The sequence below is a fragment of the Citrus clementina genome, unplaced genomic scaffold (assembly GCF_000493195.1).
Source record: "Citrus clementina cultivar Clemenules unplaced genomic scaffold, Citrus_clementina_v1.0 scaffold_3, whole genome shotgun sequence".
In the NCBI taxonomy this organism is placed as follows: domain Eukaryota; kingdom Viridiplantae; phylum Streptophyta; class Magnoliopsida; order Sapindales; family Rutaceae; genus Citrus; species Citrus x clementina.
In genome coordinates this window covers 3,121,861-3,139,820 of record NW_006262339.1, presented here as the reverse complement: position 1 = coordinate 3,139,820, position 17,960 = coordinate 3,121,861, and the positions used below count along the sequence as shown (strand labels likewise).

Here is a 17,960-nt window from a genome sequence, read left to right as displayed (position 1 = left end):
AGAAATCCAAAATTATCCTTATTAATCAGGAAATAAGATCATTAAATTTAAACAAATTGTTATCATTACTAATTATACTCAACTGATAAAATAAAAAAAATAAAATTAATAATATAAATATTTATTTTAGTTATCAATTATCATATATGCACAATTAAAAATATTTTATATACATGTTTATAAATGTGTAAATAAACTTCGTTTAAGATCATGTTAAATTCGGTCATTTATATCTTTTCAATAATTTAATAATAAAATTTACTAAACACACACGACTGCTCTTGAAACTCGCAATACTTTTAAAAATAAATTTTACTAAACGTTTAACTAATTTTCTTCACAACTGATTATTTCTACAGTACAATTAACAACAATTATTTTAAAAGATATAACATTACGAAACTGGACTTAATCGAGGTTGGTAATGAACATTTTTCGAATCTACAGTATTTTTTGTATGAGTACATACTATACTAGATATTCTGGAACAATACAATACAAAATATAAAGAGTCGTCTTTTATATATTCAATTGTGAGGTAGGATTAAAACATGGGATTCCAATACGAAGAAACCAAATAGATAATTGGAAAATCATCCTCTTAAAGCAGTCAAGGTTGAAGCAGGACATCATACGAAACACATTGAAAGCAACCAAGCATATTTATTTCCATTCACACGTGCAACTGAATACAAGGACGGAAGGACCATTCCTAACAGATAAAATATGCTTGATCTATTCATAATCAATACATAACTAGTTGGGAAAACAAATCAAAGTTTGACATTCTGATCCATTAATTGAATTGAACCTTAATTGGACATATAAAAGACAACCTTCAGCAGCAAAACCAAATTCAAGGCATCCGCGATACATGTGTTACATATGTTCCACCAGGGACGTGATTAATGGAGAAGCTCCATCATAATTAATGAGTGAATGTACGTATCAAAGTCGTATTCGTCTTTGTCGCTTTGTTGTAAATCCATCAATGGTCAACGAATCTATTACTCCAATCATGTGTATGCGTTGACTTGCACGGGTCGATGATCGGCTTGCTTTCACGATTTGGATTAATTGACCCACAACAGGCGTTTAAGCTATCTAATCAATTGGAAATTAAACACATTTAGTTGTTTCTAATTAATGCGTTACACACAACTGGAGTAACCATTAATCAACAACAATAAATCATGGAATCATTATTAGGAAGATTTCACGAAAGCTTGAAAGGGCGGACAAATTAAAATATCAATCAAGTGAGGACATGGCCAAAATCGACAGAAATATGATGACGCCAAGTGAAACATGCAGGGGGACTCATGGTCGGCCTCTACAGGGACGAATGGGACCCCAATGACCTGCATCAAATATAGCAAAATAACTGAAATTCTCCCCGAGCTAGAAAACAAATAGAGAAAAGCAAAGAAATAGATGTTAGAAACTTTGAAATATGGTGGGGGGTTCAAGATCCTGTCCACCGACCCATCAGATTTTCTCGATCAGAATTCTCAGGATCGAATATCTGCTCACCGCGACTTTATTTCATTCATACCGCCTGCGCCGCAGTCGTCCTTGTATGTCGCGCATGCGCCTCAAGTCAGGATTTGGGCTCTAGCTAACACTGCCAGGGTGACTAATATATACAAATATCAAGACTAAATTACTTGCCATTTGAGGATTAACTTATTCTTTAGCGTAATCTTTCATACGCAAGACAATCTCTTATTCTCTTGCGATATCTATCAACACTATTAGTTAACTAAGTTCACACTAAGCCCGATAATTTTGAATCTGCTTTATTCTATTTCTATATTCTTGATTCAGCTTTAGTTTGTAATGCTTCCAAGCTGTTGGTATACATCGACAATAAAGAAAGACGCCATTGGATCAAGGGACGGCGGCATCTCATCATCTCAAACTTTTACAAGCAATCATGCATGCTGCCAAGACTGGGCAGTCGTAGCTAATTATGATCTAATGTTTGGTGCATCATTGCCTTACATGTTCATGTGGTTGCGGGCTTAAAGCTTAGTGATATAAATCAAAGTGACCGATCATCAGGGTGGGGTCCAATATATGGCCCCAGAGAATAAGTTTGACCGCTCTCATTACGAGGCAGGTGGTTGTTTGAACATTATTATGAGAAGGAGGACCACATCATCTCAGAATCAGGGTACCTCGTCTTGAAACCGTTTGATTCTGCAACTTAAGGATGCTATTATATACAGATTCAAGTTGGATTTAAATTTTGAACTCGCACATTCTGTTTATGGTTTTTATGATCGATATTCTCTCTTCTTGTTTTCTATATACTGATTTGTGTCATGTCCTCACAAAGGGAAAATAAAGAACTTCAGATTGCGAATAATATAACTTTTTAATAAATATGGTTTGTAAACTTTTAACCGGATTCTGAAATAGGAGTTGGCGGGGGAAAAACTCCAAAGTTAAAGCAGCGATTTGCGTATGTAAATTAATAATATAGAGCACTCAGCTTCAACCTGAAGATTTTCCATATCTGAAAGAAAGTTACTTGATTGAGAGGTACATAATTTCAAAGTAATAAATGTTGCTAATCAGGAGGAATAGCTGTGATTGACTGCAAAATTGATCAAAGTTGCTTTAATTTTCTTATTTGAAACACGGTATCACTTAGCGAGTGCTTGGCATGCATGTGATAAAGAGCAGAAATGAAGATATGATATCGTTCAACGCTAATTTAATTTAAACTTTCAGTACACAAGAATATGAGTAATTGTCTTCTTTTTGTCTAGCCAATAATTGATAGATTTATGTTGTGTACATTAAAACAAATTAAAGGCAATTAATTGACTAAAGAACATTAAACCAAATTGAAGGCGATTAATTGACTTGGAGTTCTTCTGATAGGTTAAGAAAAAACGGTTGCTTATACATGAAGTAAAACATCTTGTCATATTAGTTGAATTTAGTTCGCATTCATTTTGTCTCGATCATTAGTTGAAATTAATGGCAGAGATGCACTTGTATGTCAACGTCCAACCAATTAATGACAATAATTTCTAAGTTTCAACTAGTGCTTGCGGCTTTGGTGAGTTGAGTTTTCAGTCATAATCTTTCTCCATATTCAAAAGAAACCTAAAGTTCCATTCACACATGCATGCAAATTATGTAGCCAGACAAATTAACATGTTGAAGCCCCAAGCATGCATGCATGCACACAAATTGGCATCATGGTTAGAATTTTCTGAAGGATGAAATAATCATTCTGATGATTGAAATGATCATTAATTCCGTACTTGGTCCGCTAAAATCAAAGAGATGATAATTTTATTCTCGGAAATTATCTATGATTCCTAAGTGCATGGGCTACGAAGTAGTGCCTACTAAGAGAGATTGATCACACTCTCAGTCTCTCCCTTATACGAAGTCATTAACCGGCAGTTGTACGGTGATACGTGGGCACAAAACACTTTATTCACCTGACAGTGTGTACTTTGGGCCCTATCAGCTTAGTGTGCTCTTCACGCAATCAGCCTGGAGCCCTAAAGCATCCATCCTCGTGAACTCATGCCACCTTTGATTCGAGCTAAACTTATCTTTGTTTTTGAATCCGAGAACCTGGGTGGGAGAATTCTGTACGAATTTTAAGCATTTGAAAAAAAAAAAAAATAGAACGTAGATGAATCACATGGAAAGAGTAATGCTTTCTAGCAAAAAATAAAAAATCCAATAATAAATCGATAACATTTTCTCCAATGCTTTATCATTCATCTTTTCTAGTTTTTTTTTCATTAGTCAGGAATTATCAAACTTTTGAGCACATTCATAAAACCATAAAGTGTTAATATTAACGATGACAATCGGATCAGTATACAGCGTGGACAATTGAATTTGCTTTTGGCAATGCATGGCCATAGATGATAGTAGCTCCATGGGGAGGGGGAGGCACGTGATACGGGGGTGGTAGAGGAATCGATCCTTTGCTTGAAGGAGGAGGGCGAGGGGGGTCCAGTAATAAGGGCCCGCAAGTGGAGTGCCCTTTCGTTATGCTCTCTCTCTCTTTATCGAAAACCCCAAAATTTTTATTCTCTCATTACTATCCTTGTTCCTGTCCCCTCTCAGCTTCTGTCACGTCAAAAATGAAAAATGGACCCCTAGTCTACAAGTTGTGACGACCACGCCGCGATCTCTGACGTATATCTTTCACAATCTAACGGCTCTAGTCGATGCAACACAAGGATTGTGATTCGGTTGGAGTCCGTTCACTTATTTAACTGGGAGGAGTTATAGTCAAGCTGAGGTAAGGTGTGGGCCCACTGTTATAGCAGTAGACGGACATTGTAGCTGTAGGGGCCCACGAATTGTTTGCCCACCGACGATGTGTGGACCGTAGCTGCAGATAATCAGCTATACTACTCTCTACACAGTCTATACACTACTTCAGGTCTACCAGCTGCTTTCTCTGCCCTTTTATATTAATCAGTCCTGACAAACAACAATTCACAATTCACTCGCTCAGTCTCTTCTTATCTTCTCTTCTTGCTCACAACTCAAACTTGTAATCTTTCTTTCTCCCTCGAGCACACTCACACTTATTGAAAGGAAGTGTTTTGGAAAAGAAGGGTTCTAATTACTTCTTAGTAGCTGGCTTTAATTTGTATGATGGGTCTTACTTCATTGCAAGTCTGCATGGATTCATCTGATTGGCTTCAGGTAATTATATACCATGCATTGACACTTTCATTGCCTCTATATATGTCTTTCATCAGCTTCAATCATTGTTTCTCAAACTAATTTAGGCTACGATCAGTTCTATTTTAATTAATTGGCATGGCTGGGAACTCCATTTTCAAATGAAGACACTTCCAGTTTCCTCAAGCTGGCTAATTCGCAATACAAGATTTGATCATTTACATGCGCAGTTTCGATTCAACCTTTTTTTATTCCCCCTTTTTCAAAAGTTTTCTACCATTTTCAAGGAACTTATTTTAGGTACAAGAATTCAAAATATGCGTGATTAATAATAGAATTTGCCATTTCAGCAATGCTACAAAGCAGTTTGCTTTTCGGGTTCTGTGTAGCCATTGTATTTTCTAGCATTCCCATTCAGACATTCCACTAGTTGATGTCTGAAAAGGCAAGTGAGAATGTTTAGTACTTGCAGTACTCGACATCCAAGAGAAGACAAAAGAATGTCTATATCCCAATTAAGCTGAAGCATTTAAAATGCATTTCGCATTATTAATTTGTTTCCCATTTCAGGGTTCGATCCACGAGGAGTCTGGCTTGGATTCTTCTTCACCATCTGGTGACATGCTCACTTGCTCAAGGCCTTTGATGGAGAGAAGGCTAAGGCCCCCGCATGATCAGGCTCTCAAATGTCCCAGGTGTGACTCTACACATACCAAATTTTGCTACTACAACAACTACAGCCTCTCTCAGCCAAGGTACTTTTGCAAGACTTGTAGAAGGTACTGGACCAAAGGTGGCACCTTGAGGAACATTCCTGTTGGTGGTGGCTGCAGAAAGAATAAGAAAGTTTCTTCTAAAAAATCAAACGATCAGTCCATGAACCAAAACCCCGGATCATCATCTCATAATCCCACTGATCTCCAGCTTTCATTCCCAGAAATGCAATTTTCACACCTTGGTAACATACTTGGGGCTCATGGCACACTTGCTAATAACCATAATTTTATGGATAATAAATATAGTGCCATGCTTGAAAACCCTAGGCCTATTGATTTCATGGAGAATAAGTTAGAAGCTATAGTTGGTAGTTCTAGAAATTATGATTTTATGGGGAATAATGGTGATATGGGTATGGTTGGAGGGCTAGGGAATTTGAGTCATCACCATCAAGAGGGACTAACACCAAATGTTCATAATCTTTGCTCTCCATTTGGGATGTCTCTTGATGGAACTGGTGGTACTTTCATTGATGGCTGCCAGAGGATCATGCTTCCATATGATGCAAATGAGGTTCAAAATGCAATCGATGTGAAGCCTAACGCCAAGCTCCTATCTCTTGACTGGCAAGACCAGAGTTGTTCTGACGTTGGATACCTAGGCAATTTGGGATCATCATGGAGTGGCATGATGAACGGTTATGGATCATCCACTACAAATTCTTTGGTCTAAAGTGCTGATCCAACTTCCAAGGCAGTGACTGTGAAATATTTGCTTTAATTAATTAGTTATTAGTCTAGATTAATTATCCAGTTATTTCCCAGTAACATATATGCCTTTGATGGATTTTTTTTTTTTTTTGGTCATTTATTTTTGTGTGAAGGCGGTCTTTGATCTTCACTCACTTGGCGACATGCAGAAGTGTGAACACGAAATTTCAAGAATCCAAAAACGACTGCCTTAGTGTTGGCTTTGTATTTTTGCTCTTTTTTTTAATGATCTTTCGTCTAATTTGGTGTCTTGGCCACGTAAGACATTCAAAGCTCTAGATTTTGTTGTAATTTCGAGGAAGATAACATATATATAGTAGTGCTTTATTTTATAGTACTAAAGAACGTGCTTTATTATAGTAGTTATTAGTTATTTATCTTTACATGCTGATGTCTGTGTGTTTTGTGAGTGATTGCGTTTTTGTGTATTTGTGTTACTATTGATAAAGAAACTCACTCGTCTGTGTGCTTTGGAGGTTTAGAGACATGAAAGGAGTTTAAAAGCAGAGTTTCCCCGGAAAGCCAAAAAATGGGGGGAAAAAAGAAAATACTCTTTGGGGTTTGTGCACTGCATGTGACTCCATTTTTCTTTGGTGACAAAAATGTGCATGGCATGTGCCATATAATTGACATGATTTGATTAAACTGCAGTAATGACCTGATCAACTGAATCAAATCGTGTCAATAAAGCCCGCGGAATAGGAGGAAAAGAAATAAGAAGTTATATTCAAAGACTTGGAAGTCATGTCTTCTCCGTATTATCACATTGTATAGGTTCATCGATCGTTTACGAATAGGCACAAGCAATTTCTTCTTCTTCATCTTTTTTAATGATGACATTATTTTTTTAAGTAACCACTATACTATCTACTCATTTCAAAAGGCAAAAAGTCAAATTAATTAGGATTCTTTCAAAATCACATGAAACTCTATCCGGGATTATTTTTTTTTTTTTTAAGTTTGAACTGTCTAGCTTATTGTTGTTTTTATTGTGCAGATGATCGATTTATTATTTTCACGAGGAAAAAAATTTGGCTAAAATTATGCCTATATTACATTTCGATCTAGGTGAAATTATCCATAAGATATAATCCCAATACTTGAAAGACGTTTAAGATAGGTATTATTAGACTCAATCTTTATTTCTTATTTATAAGATATAATCCCAATACTTGAAAGACTTTTAAGATAGGTATTATTAGACTTAGTTTTTATTTCTTATTTTAGAAAGGAAACCAACAAATCAATCAGCCTTTGACTGAATAGGAGAGTACTTACTCTTATAATGTATGAGTGAAGTAGATATCTCTTGAATATTTTCGTGAGTGGACAATGCTTTAGAATATTTAATGTGAATGGAATAGACACTTCGATAGTCTTTTTTGTTATAAAATGTGAGTGAAGTAAACGTCTTTCAAATATTTTCATTGTGATTGGAGTAGACACCTTAATAGTCTTCTCCCTTACAAAATATGAGCGAAGTAAATGCTCCTTGAATATTTTCATGAGTGGAGTAGACACCAGTAAAGTGGACATTTCTTGAATTTTTTCCTGAGTGAGGAGTGCTTTATAAAATTTAATATAAGTGGAGTAGACATCTCAATAGTCTCCTCAGTCCTCACTTATGAAATTTGAGTAGAGTAGACATTTTTCGAATATTTTTGTGAACGGAGTAAACATCTCCACAATCTTCTCACCTATAAAACGTGAGTGGAGTACACACCTCTTAAATATTTTCTTGAGTGGGTAGCATACACGAGTCTTAATAATATATTAATGTACACGAGTCCTAGTAATATCAATAATAATTGTAAATTAATGTAATATCAGTAATAATCGTGTATATTAATATTAAATAATTAAAAAAGAAACCGACATAGTGTCTAGAGATGGCAAAAAAGTTTGGGTCCGGCCTAGATCTGTAAAGATTCGGATGATCCCAATCCAAATTATCTAGATCATCATATTAAAAAATACGGATCCGGATATTAAAATTAAAGATCTGTGCAGATCTGGATCTTGATCTATATGTAAGTGCATCGGTAAAATTGGATATCTGGATCAGATTTTTTTTAATTAATTAATTTATTAAATTAAATTAAAAAAGGTAAGTTAACTAACAAAAAAAAATCAAATCTATGTGGATTTGTGGGTGGTGTCTTTATTTGTGATGTTTTTAAATGGAATCTATGTGGATTTGTGGTGTTTTTATTTATGGATTTTTGGTAGATGTTAGACTTGAATTTATATTATTTTTTTATGTTTGATTTATGCTACGGTATTTTTATTAGTAGATCTATGTGTTATTGTATGTTAATTCTAAGTGTTGAATTATTGATTGTTGAATTATGATTGGACTTTATTTAATTTTCTTAGGTGAATTTGTTGAATTTTAAATTATATATGAATTTATTATGCGGATCTGGATATCCGGAGAATCCCTCCGCAATTTTTGATCTAAATGTAGATGCGAATTTAAAAATATCAATCTGGATTTGGATATAGATGCACCTACATCTATATCTAGATTCAAATTTTACCATCCTTAACCGTGTGTAATTATAAATGAAAGTGGGTGTATTTTGTTATTAAAGGGGTTCATTGGACTTCCTATGGGAACCGATTCTGTCAATTGAGTCCAATGAGGAAAGGCGACACATGTACAATCGAAATAGACCAAGTTCTAACTTCGAAAGCCCAATTCGGATCAGCTTAATTGCAGCGATCGATTGAACACGAGTACACGACAAGTCCGCTATAGAGAATTTTAAATTTCCTTTTCAACTCTCTGTCTAAATTCCAATATATCTATATTTTCTTATTTTCTGATTTAATAGACAGAATAATTTTTTTTCCTTGAAAGGAAACATGATTCATTGACCATTGCTGATAATTGATGAATCTAGTAAACGAATGAAATTCAATTAAAAAAAAAAACTTTTATCCGGGTGATGGGATCAATATTTTTCTATGTCTAGGAGATTAGATTAAAAGTACGTAAAGGATTTCCGTGAATTTTGAAATGTGTAGGGGTACATTTGTCATTCCATTATTCCACCGCCTCTCCTCCACAATGTAAACAATTACAAAGCAGTACCTCACACACGCTACTCAACAGTCACCAACGGGCATATATATACATTTGAAGTCACTAAAACCCTTGACTTCCAGTGATCATCCTCACTTCAATTTCCCGCCAATCGGCCCAATCCTCTGGCGATGGTAACTTCTACAGACTTGCAGGAGATCATATCAAAGCTATCATCTGATAAAGCCAAAGCTAGAGAAGTAACGATTTACTTCATTAACACTCTGTTCTTTTTCTGCTTGGTTGCCAAGAAAATGTGAGATAACTTGCCAAGATAATGTAAGATAATACAACGCAAGAAATTTCTGGAAAATGAAAGAAAAATTTAAAATGGCCAAAAAACCTGACCTATTTTTTCCTAGTTTATTGCCAGTAAAATGCAAGCAATAACAAATTGGAAGAAACTGTTAGAAAAGAAGAGAAAACTAAGCTCTAAGTTCATTATACGATGCGATTTTTTAAGACTTCCTTTCTTTTTTCTTTTTTAATCATTTTATTACTGTTCAAATGCTAATTTCTTTTTGGTTTTGTTTCTGTAAAATTCATAGGAATTGGCTTCACTGAGCTAATTGTTGCATTAGGTTAGAGTATTGTTTTTTCTATTATTAATTTCTTTGCTTCTTATTTCTTAAATGTTGATGCAATTTTTTCAACATCTCACATTTCCTCAATAATAAGTATCAATTTTATGAAAAAGGATGGAACTTAACTGTGAAAGTTATTGTATTTGGTTCACTTGAGTGAGTCTGTTTTTTTGGCCTCAGACGACGATTTGATTTTTAAGTTCTGTCATTTTCTCAATTTTATTAATAACTAGTTCATACTTTCACTTTAGTTTGTATTCATGTGATATTGATTTGTGTGTTCAGGAAGGAATAAAATTATTGTGTACGTGGTTAGAAGGTGAAAGATCAGTTGCATTCTGCAAATTTCTTGGACAGAACACTGCAAAGTTAAAACCCAATGAAGTTCCTCACTGTAAGATTGACATGCATTCACAATTTGTCTATGGGCCTTGAAGAGACTTTGGCAAATAATTGTGAATCAGAGAATTGAAGGGTATTTTATTTTATTGTTTTGTTTTTGCTTTTGCAGCTGATACATGGCCATTTCTTATAACATTGCTCATGCGCTGTATATCATCGGAAATATCTGGAAACAAGCGACGACCTCCGAAGATCATTTTTGCAAAAGCTCTTCGAGTTTCTGTTCAACGGGCTGAAGATGTTAAGTTTTCAGGTCAGAAATTGAATGTTATGGTGTAGGCTATGGTTATATAATTAATAAACTTATAATAAAAGTGGGTTCTATTGTTAAGAAGCATACATCTATCAGTTATGTTTAAGCCTAAATAATGCCCTTAATCAGTTGAAATTAAATTGGAAAGAATGGCCAGAGACTGATGCCGGACAATGGTAGATTTGTTCATCTGACGAGTAGCTAGGGTTAGGCGGTGGAGTAATGAACTGGGCTTGAAAACTTAGAGAACTGTCTTCTCTCCTGACTCTTTAAAAATTGGTTGTGAATTACTTTATTTAGATATTAGAGGCACCTTATTAGGAACCCAATTAAAGTAATGTTATTGGCGATAGTCAATGTATGACACAGTTGTCTGTGTAACTTTCTTTTCGGAGAAAACTAACTGAAATACTTTGGCCACGTTTTATTTGGTATAATGGATCAAAATGGGAGGTCTTATCATCAAAATAATCTTTGCCTAGACACATATGGTGCTGAAGAAGTTAATTTTTGTTAATTACATTAAAACGTACATTTTTCCTGGAAATTGTTCACAATCAGGAATATAGTTTTGTAGTTTCAAATTTGTGATTTATCTGATTGGATAACTATTAACCAATTATATCTGATTGAGCCACAATTCTTTGCTTGTTTTTTTTTTATTCTCTGACAGGAATGTTGTTGCCTCTATTATCTGCGGTTAAAATGCTTTTTAGTCATGTATTAGATGTGTTAAGCAATGTTCAAAGTTTTCAGTCGGAATATGGGATTATGCTTCGGCATCTTTTGGCTGTCAGAGGTTATCGTTTTCACATGAGGAAACGCATTTATTGTAGTGAGTATCAGTTCCTTTCTCCAAGTGAAACTGTCCCTGTTAACCATTGTTTCACTGACCTTATATTATATTATTTTTTCATAATCTAATTTGGCAAGACCTGTTGCTACTATTCATGGAGAAGGTGGAATCGAGCTTGAGTGACAAAAATAATAGTCAATATAATCATAAAGAGGAGGTTTTTCGCCATATCCTTACTCTTCAGTCGCTTCTTGAAAATCCTCCCGGAGATTTTCCGGAAATTCTCAGGGATGACATAGTTAAGGGATTTGTTCGGATATTTTCTTTTGTGAGGTATCCAATCCTCTGAGAAGCTGTTTCATGTCAGACATTGTTTAAATTTTGCTTATTATTTTATGGTATTTAGTGCTAATTCCTTGCTGTAACATTTTTCAGGGATGAAGGGAAGATTTCACGCAAGCTTATCGAGTGCATTAACATGTACTTGCTGAAGGATGGTCCGAATTTGGGCTGTCAGTCCCTAGAGATCCATGATGCCATCCGGCATTTTATTTACAGTTGTTGGTTAACAACCCATGATCGTGGTCTTAAGGTTTCTAAACCATTCATGTTGGAGCAACTTAGCTTTTCCTAATCCTGAATGTTTTGGATTAGTCACACTTATGTGTTTATTTACCTTTCTTTTTTAGGATGCACTTTATTTTTATGCAAGGTTACAATTAAATCTAACTAGAGGTGCTGATGATGCGAGTTCTCTGGTAGAACAACTTCAGGATGTTATATTTAAAGAACTAGATCAAACCAATTTACCTGTTTCCAGTGTTTCCAGGTGAGTGTTTTTGCTCTTTGTTCTTTTTGTTCTCTTCTTTTTTAATTTTTAATTTTTAATTTTTTGGGCTCCTCTTTACTGGAGGTCCAAGGTGCTGTCTGATGGATGTTTGTGTGATATGCATTCAGGAGTGATGGGATAAAGGATGATAAAATTGTGACTTTAAGCAGCTCTCAATGTGGTCTAGTGGAGCTTGCTGCACTCGTCTTTTATCGGGTAGTTATTCCATGCTTCTTTAGCTTCCTCTTAGTCTTGATGTGCAGAAACCTATTTTATGTGGATTGTGGGACTTATGCTTTTTTCCTTTTCAACTTTTGGGTGACTGTTACATTATAGTTCAACAGTAATTTTTTTCCCTCCTATATGTTTTTGGGATGTCAGAGTTTATATATTTTACTACGGTGCTGGATTATATGTTCCCATTTCCTGACCAAAAACTCTTCTTGATATTGTAGAGTTCCCACTGATTTGATGGCTTTATTCCTAATCTGTTGAACTTTTCAAAATCATGTGTGTTTGTATTATGCTGTGTATAATCATAACTATGAATTATTTGCCACTCAAGAAACTTGTTTCTGAGAAAAAAATTGAATTTACTTCATCAGGCATGTGTTAATATTTTCAAAGCACCATCAACTGAAAAACGAATTAGGAGGGAGCATGCTGCTGGTTCTCTAAAGGAGGCGCTCATGAAAGGGAAGTGGTTATGGTAAGCCTCATTGCAGAGTAGTAGATTTTCAAACCCTTTTTTTCCCTCTTTTTTCTCAAAGAAACAAGATTGGGTTCCCTAAAGAATTGTTTCAGTTTATGCAATATACAGTTTATATCATCTTCGGTTGAAATGAAGCACTGTTTTCAATATTTTCCAGTGTTTTTCATTATGTACTGATATGGATATGGGAGATAATGTAACTATTGTGTTCAGTGTACTGTGGTTTGTGACAGTTTATATAAAATCAACTTAGTTAAGTATTCAATTCCCTCAATTAGTCTTCCCTCTTCAATGACAGTCATATAGTAACTTTTTGCCTCAAAAGCAAAGCATGTGTATCAATTAATAGGCTGAAGATGACTGATAGCAGACGATTTCTTTTTTTGAGGCAGCATGTTGCTGACTTATAAATTTTGAGTTCTGATTGAATTCTATAACATTGTTCCCTGGGAATTGCATTCATGGTTGTTATTTCTCCAACATACAATAAACTTCTTGGTGATATATTTAAAAGTAACACAGTAAGATTGTACTAACTGTGCTGTTTGGTGATGATGATATACTCTAGTTTAGTGTTTGTTAATGATGGTACTCTTTCATTAAGTGTTTTTTTTAATGATAATATCCTTTAAATCAAGTAGTTATATTGAATTTTTGTTGCATTAGTTAAACTTCATTCTCAATGCTTCAGTCATTGTTTCCATTTTGGTGTAGTGCTATTCTTTTATCACTCTCTCTTTCATTCTCTCAATCTTTTGTCATCCATCTTCATATGTAAATTTTGTATTACATTGATAATTTTTTATTCTTCTACAGGAATGCCACATTTTGTTATCTCATTCGTAATTATTATACTCGCATGAATAAGGATCTTTTCGTGTACTGGTTTGATGGCATTTGCACAAGTTTTAAAAGGTAGTTATATCTAAGCAAATATTCATTGTGGACTTTTTCAATTTTATCTAATTATATTCACTTCTGTGGTATTCTTCTCTTTTCATGAGATCCAGTGTAATTGTTAATTATTAAAAAAAAAAAAAACTTCTACCTAGGTTGAGAAAGAGAGTTTTTATATACTCTCCATATTTCTAAGTTTTGTTTCCTATTTCATTTCCCAGCACTTTTTCTGGTATTATTTTTGTTCAGTTACATGCATCCAATTAACTATCCTGGTCACACCTTGGTCTGGGTGTGTATGCATGCATGCATCCATTTGCTGCTAGTCAAAGAATGTGTCAGGATTTTATGAATAATTTGTGCAGCAGGTGCTTAATGAAAGACATTGTCCTAATTTTCTTGTTTCCCCACAGATGGGGTATAACAGCAAACAATTACATATCTGTAATGGCAATATTACTTCGTACCTGAATGCTTCATGCATATCAATCCTTTTTAGTATCATTTTTGGTTTAATGAGTCTGGATATAATGCAGAATCTTGAATGATGCGAATATGGGGCATACTTATGATGGATTGCTATGGACTTTGCGGTATGCTGATCTGATTTATATTACTGATACTTTATTATTGAAGTGTCTGAGTCTAGACGAGGATTGCCTACATAATTTTGAGAACAGTGTGTTTGCTATATCAGTGATGAAGCTAATTTATAATTTTGCAATTATACTTTTCTTTCTTTCTCTTTACCTTTGTGTCCTCATATGTTTATATATTTGCATCTAAAGGAGCTTGCAAAGACTCTCTTGTGTGTTATTACTTCCAATTTCGCGAGTGGAGATTCCATCTAGGACATCTTACAACCTGAATGAGGCATGTATTTTCCTCTTCCTTTGACCCTTCTTAATCTATCTTTGTGCCACCTTTTTCCCCCCCTTTGGTTGTTTGCATTTTGGCATATACCTTTCTGAGTCAGGTTTAGCCTTGAAAAGGAGTGATGTTTGGGAGAATTGTAATAGAAACATTGTAATCCTAAATTTTCATTTCAAGGCTGGTTCATAACTGCCTTATTTTTGAAAACTTATGATATTATGTTCTTCTGAATTTGCGTTTATGCTAGGTCTATTTTCAACTTGTCTTGGTAAATGCTAAATGCTATCAATGAGCAATTTGTTCTTCTCTTCTGCAGTTTGATTGTGGTTGGCAATTAGTATGGAACTGTCTGATGCATGGGTTACCGATATTCAGCAATGTGACCACTGTGGTAAGTTTTCATATAAATAATAATCTCCTGTATTGTCAATGATTACTGAATTCAGTTTATTCTCAATTGGTTGGGAATTTGCTTTTTCCAGTTTCCATCCATGTACTTTCTGTGCGGATATTTTATTATTAGCGAGCGTCAGTTTTTCCTGTCTAGAAGATTATTCTGGGATGCAATATTGATATATTGCTTGCATATTACTGCTTTGGCAATATATCATCTCCCTTCTCAAAAACTTGAAGTACTGTTGTACCTGCCCAAAGTTTAAGTATATCACACATGCTAAGTCTATTAAGCTTTCTTGTTCAAATTGTTAGGAAATTTAAAGGGAGATTGCCAATTTCCCCCCACAGTAATCAACATAGACCATTTTCCCCCCTACTGTTTTTATAATGGCCAAAACCCCCCCTGATAGCGTGAGTTTACAATATTATCCTTATTTTCAACTACTCTTTTATTTATATTCATTATAAATTAAATAAATCCCATGAATAGAAACTAAATAAAAAATTAAGCATTAAAACAAGAAATATATGTTTTGATATGAACAAAAAAATTAATAATAAAATTTTTTTCTTGTACTTATTTATTTTGTGAAAATTTTCTTATAATAAATATATAAGAAAATTATTATAAAATGATAAAAAATTTATTATAAGAAAACTTGAATGACAAATAAAAATTTATTATAAGATAAATAATAAAATATTTTGCTTATACTTTTTACATTTAATTTTAAAATATTACAAAATGTTTATTATAAGAAAATGTTCACAATATAAATAATTACAAGAAAAAAAATATTTATTATTAATTTTTTTTTGCTCATATCAAAACATATATTTATTGTTTTTAATACTTAATTTTTTTATTTAGTTTGTATTCATTTAATTTATAATAAATGTAAATAAAAGAGTAGTTGAAAATAAGGGTAATATTGTAAACTTATACTGTCAGGGGGGTTTTTGGCCATTATAAAAGCAGCAGGGGGGTAAATGGTATATATTAATTACTGTAGGGGGAAAAGTGGCAATCCCCCGAAATTTAAATGAAGCTTTCTTGTTCAAATTGTTAGGAAATTTAAATGGTAAAGTTACTATCATGTTGGTGAATCTCTCTTCAGTTCCATTGACGCATAAAAAGAAAGCAGAAGTGAACTTTTTCTGCGTAGATATTATGATCTTTTTTGTTGAATGATCTAATGGTTCAGATGTCTTGAAGATTTCAAATTCATCAATGATTCTATGTAGTTCTTTGAGCTTCTTCTTCAATGTTCATTTATATCTTTGAGCTTCTACTTCCATGTTCATTTATCTAATTCATGCAGGTGGATGCTGCTTTGGTGCTCCTTGGAAGCATCATTTCGTGTGTGAGTTCATGCTTCCATGGTTCCTTTTGTTCCTTCACACACACACACACATTTTTCTCTCTTGTTGTGCAATTACTGAATTCCTCCTTTTAGGATTCAATTAATACATATCTTGTGCCACAAGATGTTTGGGATCTTCAGTTATTCAAACAAATTCCATCAGTGTAAGTGCATCTTTCTTTTTCTTAGTTACAGGATGGATAGAATATATCTCCTCTGATGAAAATTCCAGAGAACATATATCTGAACTGTTATCAATCTTTGTTAACTGCAACCTTTCGCATTGGCCTTAATAAAGCCCTCGTTTGCAATGTTACACTTTTCAAAGAAAAGAAAGGTTCAAGTTATTATAGCTGGAACCTTTCAATTGACGGCCAAACTTCCATCAGATATTATGTTATTTTTTTGTCCTAGTGGGTGCTACATTTTTATTTCAGTGCTGTGAATTGAAATACGAAGTTTCTGTTTGAAGCAAATTAATGAATGAGGATTCACGCTGGGTTGCGAAGCGAGGGGATTGCTTAATCTTCAAAGTTATGTTTGGGGATTTAAAGTATTCTTTAACACTTTGAAGATTAAAATGTAAAAAAATAAAAGTAAATAAATGGAAACTCTTATTAGAAGCAAAGAGCTGTAAGGAGATGAACCAGCTGGGAAACTGGTGGTTGGTAATGTACTCCTGGATTTATCTGTTTCTAAATCTTGTATGGCAATGCCCATTATTATTATTACCCAACTGGCTTGCTGTAGCTCCTGTTAAATATCGACTAAACATTTTGTAAGTACCAGGTGAGAAAATGTAACCTGGAGTGCTAAGTTAGACTACAATGCTGAGGTTTTATGCTAACAACATCTTTCAAATGTTTGATGGATCACATCATAAGAGTTTAACTTGATAGTAGAAAAGGTTATAGTGTCTCAAACTATCTGTAAGCTGGTCAGGGAGAGCAGGGAATCTGATTTTGTGTGAAATTTTATTCGCCTCATTTGGAGCACTTAAAATATCTGCTTAGTTATTTGTATTTTTTTTTTATAATTTTATTTGATCCGTAGCTATGTTGTTCATCCAGGTCTGTTTTGTACTTCATTGCGTGTTATTTTTCGCGGAAGGGTTCTCAAGTAAGTGGCTTCAGTTCACATTGTTTGGGTTTTTTCGTCTACTTGATGTCAATTCATATTGTTTTTTGAGTGTTTGATGGTACTTCCTCCTAGTTGTCCCAACACGCATTTGTCTTTGTTATAACTTCTGAGGAAGCATTAGTATCAAGAACTTAAACTGACGGGGAAAAAGCCAGAATAATGTTTCAACTCTAACATGCATCCGGACGCGCGGCTAACGTTTGTTAGCGAACTTATATGTGGATTTGAACACAAAAAAACTTCGTTATTTTGTGCTATAATCTGATAGTGGAAGATCTGTTGGTCAAATGTGGTCTATTACCGTGTTGAGAAACCATTGACCCTTTGATCCTAGCAAAAGCTTGAGTTGATAGGAAAGGACTGACAAAAAAATTGAACTCTTACCAAAGGTATTAATTGTTTCTTTTCCACTGCTTTTGCATCAGACAAAGCGCACATTGTTATTGACTTTTGCTTTTTTAC

The 17,960-nt window shown here is 34.2% G+C and overlaps 2 protein-coding genes across 10 annotated transcripts in view; both read left to right on the top strand.

Annotated features, from left to right (window-relative positions):
- Positions 1-4,465: 4,465 nt before the first annotated feature.
- On the top strand, positions 4,466-6,456 carry LOC18047377 (dof zinc finger protein DOF5.6). The gene is made up of 2 exons (XM_006439762.2): positions 4,466-4,698; positions 5,248-6,456. Exons 1-2 carry the CDS (start codon positions 4,645-4,647, stop codon positions 6,124-6,126), a joined length of 933 nt encoding a protein of 310 aa, XP_006439825.1. The 5' UTR covers positions 4,466-4,644; the 3' UTR covers positions 6,127-6,456.
- A 2,854-nt stretch (positions 6,457-9,310) lies between these two features.
- The window catches only part of LOC18047376 (serine/threonine-protein kinase ATM), a 38,004-nt gene continuing 29,354 nt past the window's right edge, over positions 9,311-17,960 (top strand). For 6 of the 9 annotated variants that reach the window (XM_024189790.1, XM_024189792.1, XM_024189789.1 and 3 more), the window contains exons 1-16: positions 9,311-9,452; positions 10,122-10,230; positions 10,348-10,491; positions 11,165-11,326; positions 11,425-11,620; positions 11,723-11,879; positions 11,977-12,116; positions 12,245-12,332; positions 12,722-12,825; positions 13,645-13,743; positions 14,262-14,318; positions 14,514-14,598; positions 14,915-14,989; positions 16,317-16,358; positions 16,452-16,522; positions 17,429-17,477. In XM_024189790.1, coding sequence (XP_024045558.1) covers positions 9,384-9,452; positions 10,122-10,230; positions 10,348-10,491; positions 11,165-11,326; positions 11,425-11,620; positions 11,723-11,879; positions 11,977-12,116; positions 12,245-12,332; positions 12,722-12,825; positions 13,645-13,743; positions 14,262-14,318; positions 14,514-14,598; positions 14,915-14,989; positions 16,317-16,358; positions 16,452-16,522; positions 17,429-17,477 — 1,647 coding nt within the window. In that variant the 5' untranslated portion in view covers positions 9,311-9,383. Of the gene's footprint in view, positions 9,453-10,121; positions 10,231-10,347; positions 10,492-11,164; positions 11,327-11,424; positions 11,621-11,722; positions 11,880-11,976; positions 12,117-12,244; positions 12,333-12,721; positions 12,826-13,644; positions 13,744-14,261; positions 14,319-14,513; positions 14,599-14,914; positions 14,990-16,316; positions 16,359-16,451; positions 16,523-17,428; positions 17,478-17,628; positions 17,888-17,960 lie in introns of those variants that run through there. The other 3 variants (XM_024189791.1, XM_024189794.1, XM_024189796.1) reach the window with 3 other exon arrangements.